At 44.9% G+C, this 14,666-nt stretch overlaps 2 protein-coding genes and 1 long non-coding RNA gene across 3 annotated transcripts in view; 2 read left to right on the top strand and 1 right to left on the bottom strand.

Moving 5' to 3' along the window:
• The window catches only part of slc1a5 (solute carrier family 1 member 5), a 51,197-nt gene extending 47,272 nt beyond the window's left edge, over positions 1-3,925 (top strand). Inside the window, exons 7-8 of the mRNA XM_063205888.1 lie at positions 1,646-1,780; positions 2,361-3,925. Coding sequence (XP_063061958.1) covers positions 1,646-1,780; positions 2,361-2,613 — 388 coding nt within the window. The 3' untranslated portion in view covers positions 2,614-3,925. The remainder of the gene's footprint in view (positions 1-1,645; positions 1,781-2,360) is intronic.
• A 3,197-nt stretch (positions 3,926-7,122) lies between these two features.
• On the bottom strand, positions 7,123-10,707 carry LOC134454736 (uncharacterized). Its single transcript, XR_010035910.1, has 2 exons — positions 10,126-10,707; positions 7,123-10,069 (listed from the first exon to the last, which is right to left on the bottom strand). It is a non-coding gene; the product is annotated as an uncharacterized LOC134454736 (long non-coding RNA).
• A 1,544-nt stretch (positions 10,708-12,251) lies between these two features.
• LOC134453794 (uncharacterized) lies at positions 12,252-13,840 on the top strand. Its single transcript, XM_063204545.1, has 2 exons — positions 12,252-12,751; positions 13,181-13,840. Exons 1-2 carry the CDS (start codon positions 12,257-12,259, stop codon positions 13,319-13,321), a joined length of 636 nt encoding a protein of 211 aa, XP_063060615.1. The 5' UTR covers positions 12,252-12,256; the 3' UTR covers positions 13,322-13,840.
• The last annotated feature ends 826 nt before the right edge of the window (positions 13,841-14,666 follow it).

The raw sequence follows: 14,666 nt of genomic DNA, 5'->3' as shown, positions 1-14,666 counted from the left end.
TAGGGTGTTTGTTCCCTTCACCAGCCTTGAGATCTTAAAGGGACACTGTGTGAGATTTGTAGTTGTTTATTTCCAGAATTCATGCTGCCCATTCACTAATGTTTACCTTTTTCATGATTACTTACCACCACCATCAAATTCTAAGTGTTCATTATGACTGGAAAAAATGCACTTCATACATGAAAAGGGGGATCTTCTCCATGGTCCGCTATTTTGAATTTCCAAATATAGCCATTTTTAGCTGCAAAAATGACTCTACTTGGACCATACTAGAGAATATTTGTTTATCTCCATTGTTGTTGTCCGTGGCTGATGACCCAGTGTTACTGAGAAATGTCCTTGTAGGGTGTTTGTTCCCTTCACCAGCCTTGAGGCCTTAACAAGACAAGCAGCCTATAATCTCCATTGTTGTTGTCTGTGGCCTTAAAGTTTAACAACTCTTTTGGGTCATTATGTAATGATTAGACACGGACAACATACTAGCTAACCGGGAGACAAAAGTCTCTGCGAGGTCACTGGGAAGAACAATGCAGTAGACGCTGCTAGGTAACCGAGGTTCCATAGAATACAAGGAGTTCCATAGAACACTAACAAGTTCAATAGAACACTATCAGATTCTGATTGTTCTCATGCATTCCACTTCCACGAAGATACTACGCTGTTATTAACAGATTCATGTGAATCTGTCAGCCATGATTTCTCTGCAAATGATACAGTGCATCTGAATGTCAATGCCCTCTGCCTTAGCATTATTCCAGGAAGACTACTTTCACTTCTGCTTTAATACATTTCTAGAGTTTTTAGCGTTTGTGTACTTGTGTCAAAGGTTACGAGACTATGGCGCTGTTTACACATAGCTAGGTATTATTCTCCATTCCATGTTCCAAAATATCTTTGTTCACACCATCAGCGAATCATAAACAGGCAGTCAGTTGTCATAAATGTATTAAATATGTGCACAGCAAGGAGAAAACCATTCAAGTCTTGTTTTCGTAAATATGTGTGAACAGCCTGCCTGTTTTAGTCAGACAACAACCAGTGTTTATTTATTGCATTGCAGTGCAATAACTAAACTCATTCAAAGATTTGCACAAATGTCTCGGTTGTATTGCAGTAACTAAATGCATTGAAAGATTTGCACAAATGCTACAGTTGTTATGCAATAAACCCTCTGTAAAAACGGTAGCCTTGCTCAAAGTCTGCATTCTTTGAGGGATTCAAGCCAGGGTTATTTGTCTACCTCTCAGCTGATTTGCCTGACATTGGCCGCGTTTGTGATGATGCATCGCTGCTTTTGCTGTGCAGCATGCATGCAGACTTAACATATTTCTGACAACTGTCTGCCATTTCGATGCATTCTGGTTATTCATGTTAAGTCTGTGCGCGGCAAGGACAAAGCCATTCAAGTCTCTGTTTTACTCTGTTTATATACAAACGTCAAACCAAAGTATTCAACAATCTCCACTTTTGCCAAAGTTTTTAGTTATTAACCAGAATGCATTGAGATAGCAAAGTGCACATGCTCACTCTACACCAGAAGCATCAATGCGCCATCACGAACGTGGCTATAGCTTTGTTAGTCTGCTGTATAAAGGGTCTTCTCTGATTTGGCCAATATCCCCTCTTGTCCCGCCCCCTACTCCAGAGTGACGGCCACAGCGTCCAGTGTGGGAGCAGCAGGCATCCCGGCGGGCGGAGTCCTGACCCTGGCCATCATCCTGGAGGCGGTCGGCCTGCCCACCAACGACATCTCCCTCATCCTGGCTGTCGATTGGCTCGTGTAAGTATCTTTTTTGATTAAAAAAAAAAAAAATAGTGGGGGGGGGGCGTTGGGGATTAGTCGATTAGTCGGAGGAAATGACGGCCATTGGTCGACCAACAAAATCCTTGGTCGTGGACAGCCCTACTTGGAATACCTTCAGGGCCAAACATTGGGCCATGGGCCACAGTTTGAAAATCAGATCTAGGAACAGATGGCCAACGAGGCTTTCTTCAAAAAAATCTCTGCCACGGTTTGCATAGACATGTCACTGGCCATGGCCAATGCAGGTTTGATGAAATCGCCTCTAGTTGTTGTGTCAATATTGCATCATGCGGCCACATCACTGTACCTTGCGTTCAAGTCAGCTACCACAAGCAAAACGGACATGCAGGAACACAAAGCAACGCTTTCGTGCGCGTGTATCCTGCACCAACCATGTTCCAGCCACAAAAGAACTCAGCTGATTGGCTAATCTGAGTGAACTTCGCTGGTTGCTTAGTGTGCCTGAATGCAGTGGTTGTGGATTTGCTAATGTAAGAGCATAGCTTTTTTGATTGGACTGTCAAAGTAACCTCTCCTCTCCTCTCCTCTCCTCTAGTGACCGCACCTGCACCGTGTTGAACGTGGAGGGCGATGCGTTTGGGGCGGGGCTTCTTCAGTACTTCGTCGACCGCGAGGAGGGCCAGAAATCAGAGGGGGCGGAGCTTACCGAGGTCCGCCACGACGACGGCGACGGCCCCGCCAAGCCCGAGAGCTCGCCGCTATTGGACAAGAGAGCCCTGGCCGCCTCCCCTGACCACGCCCCCGCAGGAGACGGGGCACCTGCCTCCCAGAAGGAGTCTGTCATGTAGAGCAGACGGGAGATTACTGCAATCTAGTGGAGAGGAGTGGATATACACGCACACACGCGCACACACACATACACACGCACACACACCAGTCCCTCTGGTGGATGGTTGTGGACACACACACACACACACACACACACTCACATTCGCACGGCCAGCCCGTCCTCCTCTCCCTTGACCTTTCGTTGACCCTTTGACCTTCAACTTTCACCCCGACCCCTAATGGAGGTGCTGAGCCTCGGTCTCCTCCCATCCGCCATCATGAACTGAAGTGATCCACTGCTCTCCATCTAAAATCACACATTATACACACATTATACACACAACCACAGTACACACATTACACCACATTCAGGGCTCTAAATTAACACCAGCCAACCGGCCAAATGCTGGTGAAATTTCAGTTTGGTTGGTAGAAAAGACCAACTTACTAACTAGCCACTTTGATGCATCAGTGAGTATGTGTTTGGCTAGTGAGGGTGTTTGTTTAGTATGACATCTTCCAGCCATTTTGGCCTGTGATATAAAAAAAAAAATAATACTTAAGAGCCCTGCACACATTATACCCATATCAACAGCACACATGCTGTATATGCTACAGTACATATCCACCACCACGTCCCATGGCCTACCAGCCCATTGGCTCCCCCTAGCGGCCGACTCCTGAAGTGCACCACATGAACTGCTCCTAAGAGATAAAGAGATCTCTACTCTACTCTTCACCTCTACTGTCATGCGTTTTAATTGTACAGGGAGGAGATGTGTCATTTCTGTTCTTTTTAATTACTTTTTATTTCATTATTGTTTTTAATTTAAATTTTGGTATTTCCCCCGTGCTGGTCATATCAGATTCTGATTCATTGCTTTGATGCTTGTGTAAAGTAAACGCCTCGAAGCCTTTAAAAGGTGCGACTACTGTTTCACCAGCCCCTTTTATATTTTTATTTTATTTATATATATTTTTTAAAACCACAGTGATTATATTTAAGTATTTTTCCTGTCAACACCATGTTTGTTTTCCCAAAGAAACTACACACGTTACACATGTATGCAGGGTGTGGATTTGTCGACAAACATATTTCTTTGCAGCTGCATGGAATGCAATGAAATCCTAATTGTCAAAGGATGGAGAATCGAATCCAAAAGATGCAAATCGCACCCTGCATGTATGTATGCATGTCTGTCTGTTGGATCTTTCCAATGTGCAGATGCCCCTCCTCGACCTGTGCTTGCCACCTTAGGCTCGTTCGTGACGAAGCAGTGCTGCTTTTGCTAAGCAGCGAGCATGCGCACTTTGCCAGTTCGATGCATTGTGGTTAGAAAATTGTAACCAGAGTGCATCAAACTGGCAAAGTGCGCATGCTCGCTGCTTAGCAAAAGCAGCACTGCTTCGTCACGAACGAGTCTATGGCCTTTCGTTGATGCCCCGCCTCCTTGGAGAAAACAATGAAGTTTCCCCTCTGACAGCCTAGTCACAACAACTGTTGGGGGACTATTCCCGATTGTAAATGAGGAAATGACAGAGTTGAGGTTTTGGGAGATATTGAAATCCAATTCTGGTGTCAGTGACGTCATCACAAGGCCACAAGGAGGCAAGTGACCAGGGGAGGATGGGAGTCGGCATATTGGAATGATCCCTGTAGCGTCCCTGTAGCAACCCAATGTAAGTAGGCTGCCGGATGTGAGTGCCCGGATATCCGCCCGAGTATTTGCATGCATTTGCATTCATTTCCACCATCAGGAATGCTTTGCGGTACCACAGCTACCCGATGTGAGTCGCGCTGTGTCGCCTGACTGTCCCTTCTATAATATGATTGTAGCCTACCGTAACAACTCGGCCTCGGCCCCCGCCGCAAATATCCACCACACCACCACGGGTCCTCTGGTGTTGTGACCGTTTCAGGATCTTTTTTTTCATAGCCTAATACTTGCACATTAAGAGTGACAATTCCATCATGGATGTTTAAACGATATGTGCGAATGCAGTCATGTTGAATTTAGGGTGGCCAAACCATGCCATGTCATGAAGAACGTGCATCACATTATTTAAACAGCTCGTGTAGCCTAAACAGTTATCCTGAGTGCCCGTGTCTTTTTGGAGATCGGAGGCTTGATAAGCAAAGAGATGGGAGAGAAATTAGTTGTGCGCGCGCACACACCTCTGCAATATCCACTGGACACGGAGTTACTGGCTCCAATATTTCAGCGCCCCGTTTGATTCTGTAGGCCTACTGACACTTTTAAGTTTACGTAGCACAATCAAATGAATAGGCTATGTCTAAATTAGGCTCTAGTCTCCAATGTGCCTAGTTTCACGTGCTGTTGGCATCACCAAATAATCTGCACAATATGCGGCATACTTTTCGAGTGCTACATTTAAACCGGGTAAAGTATTGAGCATGGTCTGTCCCTTCAATAATATTAATGTCCCTTAACAACTTGGTCTCGGCCCTCGTCGAAAGTAGCCTATCCTCGACCACGAAGGTCCTCTGATGTTGTGACCGTTTTAGGATATTTTCATATAATACAGAAATAAGAGCGTGCGCGCGCGCCTCTGACTGTATCTAGACACGGAGGGAGAATGGCTCCAATATTTATATTCAGCGCCCAGTTTAATTCTCCACTGACACTTTTAAATGTACATGGCACAATCAAATGAGTAGGCTATGTCTAAATGTACTAGGCAGGCTCTAGTCACCAATCTGGCTTTGTTGTTTCGGCATCACCAATAATAATGGCACAATATGCGGCATGGTTTCGCGTGTTGTTTTTGCACCACCAAATAATATGCGGCATAGCTGCTGTTTTCTAACTCAGAGAGAAGGCTATGCCCAGATATTCTTTTAACTTGTAGGATATCCTGATGTTATGTTTCACTAATGTAAGGAGTAAAACTCAGAAACTTCCCGAGTGCTAGCTACATTTAGACTGGGTAAACTCGTGTAATGCCTTCCGAAACGGGCTATTCCAGTGTCTGTGACAGTGCATCTATTTTAGACTACAGTCTTGAGCAAAACTGTTTATTTAACATTGCAAATGGGCAGGATGATTTGCTTAGACACGCACGTGCTTCAGAACAGCTAGAACTGTGCAAGCTTGGTGACTGCTGCAGTTTTCAGCTCAGTCCTCCTGGATAATAAAAACAAAATAATGCCGACGAGAAAGTAACGCCGTTATCTTTTGATGGATTCCCGGTTGAGACAGTTTAATTTTCACACCCAAATCAATTCGGTTTTAAGTTATAATTTCATTTTATCATTGTTTTATTATTTTTATGTTATTTGTCACCAGGCCTATTCTTTTGATTGGGAGATCAGATCAAGGAACTCTCTGGTGTCGCCGAAACGGCGATGTGCTGTGGGCTCTTTACGCACGGCACCTATGTCCCTTCCATCTTCAGTCAGACTCAAATCGGACCGAAATCAAGTAGCCGAGGTTAAACTGTCGCAAATACACGACCGAAATCGAGTAGCTGAGGTAAAATAGACGTAAATACTCGGGCGGATATCCGGGCACTCACATCCGGCAGCCTACTTACATTGGGTTGCTACAGTCCCTCCGCAAGCCAAAGGCATCTGGAAGCGTGTGTGCCCTTCCTGTGCTGCTCTGGGCCTAGCGCCCCCTTCTGGCCGCAAGACAACACTACACCTCATCCCCAGGCCCTCAGCCAGACAGGGGTGCAATTCTGAAACCCATAGTTGCTCACTACGTTGGCTACTTTGTTGTTTGCAATGCAATTTCCCATTGGCAATTGCCCAAGTTGCTAACAGGCTAACTACTACGCTTTTGAGAAATGTACTCCAGATTAGCTGTCAGATGACGATACTGGGGAGGAGGGGAGGGATCTGCTGTGTGAGAGTCAATGAAGTGCGCGTGTGCGCGCGTGTGTGTGAGTGTGTGTGTGTGTGTGTGTGTGTTTGTGTCTCTCTCGCATGTACGGTACGCGTGTATGCGTGTATGCATACGTGAGTGTGAGGGTATCCCTACTCCAGGAAATCAGTCAGGTCCTATGTTTTGAAGCACAGTCTTGTCTTGTCTTGTCTGAGGTTCTTGCACAGATTTAAACTGATGTCCTGATTTGTCTAATTCAGCTGGGCCTTAAAGGGGCATGCCACCAGTATGTAGCTAAGCTAGTGAAAGTCAATGGATCACTGTAGCATGTAGCATGCTACACGGATGCATTGGCTTTCACTAGCATAGCGATATGCTCCCTCTTTTAACTTGTCTTAAAGCAAGACAACGGCTTACAAGAAAAATAAGACACTTTACCACCTTTATTAACCCCAGCCAACGATTTTAACTGTATTAAGCCCCAAAATAGTGGCATACTCCTTTAAGGTATTGGTTTGCTGAGCATTTGACTGCTGCTCTTTAACTGGTTGGATATTTGAGCGTTGCGTTGCGATGAGATCGGCCCTCCTTACCTTACCTCCAGTAGTAAGTAAGCACAACCAACCCTATAACTTCCTGAACGGACTTGTTGCCACGCAATCTCCTTCATCTATTTTGTTACTTCTGCAAAATATTATATATCTATATAAAATATATGGTAGCAAAAGTATGTGTGTTTGTGATGGAGATTTTGTAATGTGATGATGATGATGATGAGGTATGCTATGAACTGCGGTTTGGTGAAAATTGTGAAGTGTGCGTGTCTTATTATTTTTTTGAAGTTTTGCCCCTTTTTTGTTATTTGCTATTGACTGGAGCCAGGAATCAACCTGTGGGCATTTTTTTTTTCTTTTCTTTGATTTTTTGCTAAAGAATTTTTTGCAGGTCATCATTGTACCTGGCCAAAGAGGACAGATACTCGGTTTTGTTATCTTAGCAGACATAAATAGACTCTTTCTGTCTGTCTGTCTGTCTGTCTGTCTTTTTAAATGAATTGCAATGGGCTTGTGTTTATAGGCTGTCATGTGCTCCATACAGTCTTGTAAATCGCTACCAACAGTCTGTCATGCTTGTGTTCTGCTTGTTGATTTTTACAATTGTTGTGTATATTTGTAAATTCTAACCAAATTCGATTTTTCTTTCTCTCGGGTCGTAATCTTCAGCACAGACACCTATGCAAGATTTTAAATATGTATTTATCGGTTACAGCTTTTTATACTTTTGCATTATTTTATTTTTCTTACATTTCTCTCGCCCTCTCTCTGTCTTTTATTTTGTAAGCGCGTAAAACTATTGATTTTAACAGGCTTGTATGTAGACATATCTGCTTCAAGATTGTTAGCAACGATTGATGCAAAAGTAATCCTAAACTATCCCTAATCGGTTAGACTTGAAGATCTCGGAGCAGGAGAACTGTGTCTTTTTTTGTATCTGCTAGCTTAGTGTCTGGTTATCTGTATGTAAACTGTGTCGGAGGAGAGGGCTTTTGACGCTGTAGACCAGGGGTTCCCAACCTTTTCCAACGTGGGGCCCACTCGAAATGGTCAAAAATGTTCGGGGCCCCCCTCTTACCCAATTAAGAATAAAACTCAAATAAATCAACAGCAACACACACCAAAATATGATTATTATTTTTGGAAAATGATTTCAAGGCCCACTTGGAATACCATCAGCCCATAGGTTGGGAATCACTGCTGTAGACACCAAGAGACTGCTAACATGAAAAGATGGAAAAGTGTCTTGAGAAACGGATAGAGAGAATGGGGTTGGGTTAGGGATGCACCGATACCACTTTTTTGAAAACTGATACAAGTACGAGTACATTAATGTGTGTACTTGCCGATACCAAGTACCGATACCGATACCTTTTACCACCAAAATACTCTGAAAATAAATGCATGGCCTTGTTTTTTTCCACCTGTGATATTTTTATTGTCCATTTCCATGTAGATTTAAATGTTAGTAAATGTATGAGGTGGCACTTTTTTCCATGCTGCTTTCAAGTCCACAGAACGTGACAAGATTTTACATTGTTTTGTGTAATAGCAGTATCGTTCCTGGTATCGGCAAGTGCTTGACGAGTACGAGTCCGAGTATAATGAGCAGTATCGGATGCCGATACCAATACCAGTATCGGTATCGGTGCATCCCTAGGTTGGGTTGTGATCTAGGCCAATTATCCTCAAACCTCTTTGGTCTGGACTCGGAGAGCCCTAATGGGGATCAGAAAATGTACCACCAAGGACCCATAAATCGCACCACAAATAACAGTTACCGCAATGTTACAAACGGTCATCGTTTTAAGAAGGTGGGGCCTATGTAAGAAACCATGGGACTCCTGCTGCAGCGGTTTGGTATGTTGCATTGTAACAACCTTTTCCACGGACCCCCTGCCAATGAGTGCGTCACAATATACTGCCTTGCCTCCTCCACTTGTGCTTGTTCCCTCGCCCCTCCTGGCTCCTCCTCCGTGGGGAAAACGATAAAGTTTCCCAGCTGTCAGCCTAGCCACAACAACTTTTTAAGGGACTGTTTTTCATTCACCATCCCAATTGCAAATGAGAAAAAGAGTTTACTTCCTGGTACGAGGAAACGAGCACAAGTGGAGGAGGCAAGGCCGCATATTGGAATGCACTCAATATGTCGTGGATCCCCAGGGCTCCCTGGCCCATTTCGGCCATTTCTGTTGTCCATGAGGGGTCTTCAAATCCACCAACCGGGCGTGCGCTTCCCAAATCCATACCCTGTAGCTTAGGCCAGTGGTTCCCAACATATGGGTCGCGACCCAACCTATGGGTCACCAAAGATCCATGGGGGTTCGCGAAGCCCTCTTGATTTTAAGGGGTTTCATTTGAATAGCCTACCATATGTAGCCCATGTTGAATAAATGACAAATGCATAGAAACAACAACATTTAAGTGCTACATTAAACATTTATTCTGTTTTTGAAGAAAAACGAATTGAGGAATAAAATGATAACTAAAATGAGTTTTCGCAGGAAACGCATCACGTGACTTCCTCCCATGCGGGCTCTGGGTCACCAAAGCTTGCAATAGTAAAAATAGGGGTCCCTGAAGAGAAAGGTTGGAAACCACTGGCTTAGGCAACCGCTATGGATTTGGGGAAGCACACCACACCCCAGGATGTTAATTTTTTTGCTGTTGTCCGCTTTCATTCCACCTGAGCACCTGACTGTCTCTGTGTTGTTTGTGGTGCCTGTCAGCCTGTGTGTGTTCTTGGGTCAAACTAAGACGTCCAACATGAAATTGTTCTTCAGTGCTAACGAATACTGTTGCTTACTGTAACTGTGAAAACATTAATTTCATTTTTTTTTTGTTAAAATGAATGCATGAAAGCCAAGCCAAAAAATAATTAAAAAAAAACTGTTTTTTTTTGCATTTACAGTAAGCAAAAGTATACAAAAGTTACACTGGAGGACAATTTCATGTTGGACTTCTTTGGCCCTCTTGTATACAATAGTGCTACTGGTAAGGATGTCAGTATGTCTGGGGCCTACACTAAGAAGCTGGTTCAGGAGTAAACCAGGTGAAGTGAAGAGGTAAATCATCTAATAGAAGAGCCTGGAGTCAGGAGTAAACCAGGTGAAGTTAAGAGGTAAATCACCTAATAGAAGAGCCTGGAGTCCTCATGTACTAGTCTCTTAGGGTGCATCCCAATATGTGACCTTGCCTCCTCCACTTGCCTCCTCCACTTGCTTCTCGTCATGATGACATCACTGACAACAGCATTATATTTCAATATCTTGCAAAAGCTCAATTGTAAAGTCTTTTTCTCATTTGCAATTGCGATGGTGAAAGAAAAAAACTCCCTCAAAAGTTGTTGGGGCGAGGCTGACAGCTGGGAAACGTTATTGTTTTCTCCACGGAGGAGAGGCCAGGAGGCGGGACGAGGAGACAAGCGCAAGTGGAGGAGGCAAGGACACATATTGGGATGCACCCTTAGTGTAGGCTCCCTGGTGATGATTGTGGCCGTTTGGTCATTTCCTGTTGTCTCATGACCTGTCAATCAAAGTCGGAGCCAAAGAGGATTGTTGGCGCTCTTCGTTTCCTGCTCTCTGAATGTATATACTCCTTCTCCAGGGCTACGCAATAAAGACGACACTCGTTTAAACTCTGACTTCTCTCCTTTTTTTAAAATGTATTATCCCACTGTGTCCTGTTTACCGTGTACTGTTATCCCCATGGGTATGCAGTGAGGGGTCAGACTTGTATCCCAAAGGTTGCTGGTTCGACTCCCGACCTACCAGGTAGTAATTAACCTGTGCTCTCCCCCATCCTCATCCGTAACAGAGGTACCCTGAGAATGGTGCCGTCTCGCCGCACTGCTCCCTTGGGGCGCCATTGGGGGTTGCCCCCCTTGCACGGGTGAGGCATAAAGGCAATTTTGTTGGATGAAGTGAGGCGAGCACTGTGTGCTGTGGAGTGCTGTTGCAATGACAATGGGAGTTGGAGTTTCACTTGCCTTTCATTAGGTGGCCTATGGGGAACCTAAGTCACGCCCTCTACTTCCTGGTTCATGGGGCAGGGACAGTCAAAAAAAGAATTACTGGGCTTGAAAATGAGTGTTTTTTTGACACCAATCCAAACCGTGGACCTCCACCTATGCACCACAAATCCAAAAATCACTCATTTTCAAGCCCAGTAATCATTTTTTGACTCCCTCTGCCCCATGAACCAGGAAGTAGAGGGCGTGACTTAGGTGCCCCATAGAACATGTGTGTGAGATGGTGACAGGAAGCGAGTGAGAGAGAGATTCATTGGGGACGATCGAGAAATGACCTTTGGCCTTAATCAAACCAGGGTCCCTGACTGTCTGAGCCACAGGCAGCTGTAGCTTCCGGAAATGACAGATTTCGCAGGATTCCTTCATTTTACTCAAATTGAAGTACATTTTACTTACACTTGAGAGGGATTCAGGGAAAGTACGGATACTTTTAATTTAATATAATGTTTTTGTTCTCTTTCCCCCTCTGCACTTTACATGGATTACTAATGTAACAAAAGGTGAAATACAGGGCAAAGCCCAGGAGGTGGAACCTTATTGCAGTTATGATTACTAGCACCAGTGATGTCAGCGATCAGATCAGTCAGACTCATGGGTTGGACTACAATTATACTCATTAGATTTCAAAAAGCAAGTGACCTGCCTGCAGCATTCCAATCCATTCCAAAATAAGCGTCTCTGGTTGTGGAGTGCATGTGGTGTGTGGTGAGTGTGTGATAATGGGGGGCTAATGGTTGGAAACAGTTGGACAGAATGGATACCACAGCCTGAGGGAAAAGAATTCAGAGCCTTCAGCAACCATACTCTATACCAGACAGAATTCAGAACCTTCAACAGTTAGGCCCAGGACAAATCCCCCCCATTACACACAATGTAATAAATGGGCCCCCAATTCTGCCTACCCCTCGTTATCTCCCTGGACAACTTCACTGAACCTAAGGCCTCGGCCAGATGACACCGCAACGCGATATTTTTTTAATCCGAGTTGCAATCGAGTTGCGACCATACAGCATGTTTCAGTAAAAAGATCAGATCCTAATGACAACGGCACTAGCGCTGAAAAACGATGCAGTGAACACGCCACACCTCTATGCGCGCTGTAAGCCACCCCCATCGGCTCACCAGAACAATAGAAGAAGCAATGCGCATGCGCGTATCCCCCTACTTGTACCAGCGCGAAGCTCTCGTGAGTCTCAAACGGCAACAACAACAGAAGGAAGGAAGAAAGAAGATGTCAGCGACAGCGAAAAAGAACGAATCTCTCGTCTGGACCGACGATGAGGTTGAGCTGCTCCTGAGGGTAACTTTGGAGTATAAGACTACAAGGTATCAGGAGAATGTCGACTGGGAGTCTTGCCAAAGCAAGTACCAAGACATTGGAAATGCTTTCCGGGACCGATACCCCAGGGACGCAGCACCGGCAGGGAAGGAGTTTCCCCACGAGCCTAGCACCATCACCAAGGCTCAGATTACCGCGAAACTAAAGGCTGTAAGGAACAAGTACCGCCATGCTGTCGACAGTGGACGCCAGAGTGGTCACGGACTCATATTTTTTGAACTGTGCCATGAGATCTGGGGTGGAACGCCGGCGACAACAGGTATTTCCTCCGGATTCGAGAGCGGTGACCTGGTTGAGGAGACCTCTCCCTCCTCCCCACGGTCAGTCTCTCCTGCACCCACCGTGGACCGCGAAGCAGAAGTTGTGTGCAGGAGAAATTTGCTGCAGGTAAGGTTTCATGGTTACATAGACCATTGTGTCATGCTTTAATGCGCGTTGTCATTACAGTACATTTGCCAGACGCCTTTTAAACAAAGCAACTTTACATTAGAGGACATAATCATAGCCAACATCAGGGCTCTACACCAGCCAACACGTCAAATGCTGGTGAAAATTCAGTTTGACTGCTATAAAAGGTCAATGAAGGTCAATGAACTCGCCACTTTTTGACCCATGAGTGTGTGTTTGGCCAGTGAGAATAACAGCGTCTCTCCATTTTGGCTAGTGATGAGCAAACCATTACTTTAGAGCCCTGGCCAACAGTACTAGTAAAAACAGAAGTGCAAAGGAAGTATGTATAATTAGTTACTATGCTGTGCAATAATGTGTTTGATGGGTGATGATGCATTCTAAAAATGTATTTGTTTTGTTTTCAAGGAAAAGCTAAAGAACCACAGGACTGACAGACTGAAGAGGAAGGTTCCGGCAGAAGCATCTGAGAACGAGGACAAGCAGTATAGGAAGCGGGTGCTTGAGCTGATGGAGAGCTGTAACACGCGTCTCGGTACGACGCAGTAGCACATCGCGAACCACCTCGCCGACATCTCAAACACCCTGAAGACATTGCAGGACGGTATGACGGGCTTTTACCAGCAAGAAGCTGTCCGTTGGGCACACGCATATGGACTGCCACCACACCACGCACCACATTTCATCACACCAGCACACAGTGCATCGCACCTAGCACCACACGTCAACACACCATCACCACATCTACAGGCACACACACCATCGCACGACCACCCAAACTACACAGGATACATGCCCAGCTACACACCTTCACACACCCCACCACACTTCAACCCACGCACACACACAGCACCAGGGTTTTCATTCCGGAGGGTCCTGCAGCTGCAAGAGGATGATGAGGATGTGTAGACAAAGCAGAGTGCCATAGTAGAGTGCCTTTTTTCTGTTTTTTGAATGGGCGTGAATATTTTTTGCAGTTTTTTGAGACACTTTTTTAGAGACACTTTAAAAGCCACTTTTATTTTGTACTTTTATTGTAATATATTTTGTGTATTATATTTTGTGTGAATTTTTTAACGCATTGTTGTGCAATAAAAAAGAGAAATTGAGAATGTTGTTCAGTCTGTTGATTAGTGATTGTGAGTGCCTGAGTAATGGCAAACATAAGTCCACAGCAAAGGCAACAATAAGCCACATGAATCACAGGTGCATCTTACGGTGCAGCGTTTAGCAGGAGCGGGATATTTCTGAGACACTTTTCACATGAGCTCACAACATAAGCCCACAGCAAAGGCGACAATAAGTCACATGAGTGGAGTGTTTAGAAGGAGGTGAGTACTGTGAGACACGTTTTACATGAGCTCACAACAAAGACATGCATGTGAAATTCTGTGGCCTATAACAAAAAGACCATGTCTGCTTCTTAGGAGCAAGGGGAAAGCCACACTTTTTACAGGTGCCAGACAGTTGTAGAGGGTAGGTCTGTATTACACTGCCAATAAGCTCCTCATAATGCTCACAGATGGCAACCATTTGCATAGCCGACATCTCCCTTCCTAAGGCCCATCAGCAATGAATAGGGCCATTTACTTAATAGATACCTGCCTTCGAGTTGGAGCCCTATCTCACGCCTTTCGTAAAGTCTTCACGAAAATAATATATTAATTTTCGTGGTGCATTCACGTTATTGCCCGCCTTTCGTAATATCTTCACGAAAATAATAGATCAATTTTCACGCTGCCTATTCACTTGAATTGCCCCACTGCTGCTATGGTTATCCAAACGTCTGCAGGGGCGGGGAGGGGGTGCTGACAGAACACTGCTGATACACTTGGGACTCACTAATTCGACGCCCTTTCGGTACTTACGCCTTATGTCCCCTAAACCTAAACCT

The sequence above is a fragment of the Engraulis encrasicolus genome, chromosome 8, assembly GCF_034702125.1.
Source record: "Engraulis encrasicolus isolate BLACKSEA-1 chromosome 8, IST_EnEncr_1.0, whole genome shotgun sequence".
NCBI lineage: Eukaryota > Metazoa > Chordata > Actinopteri > Clupeiformes > Engraulidae > Engraulis > Engraulis encrasicolus.
Note: the sequence above shows the minus strand (reverse complement) of the source record. Positions and strands in the feature narration are given on the sequence as shown.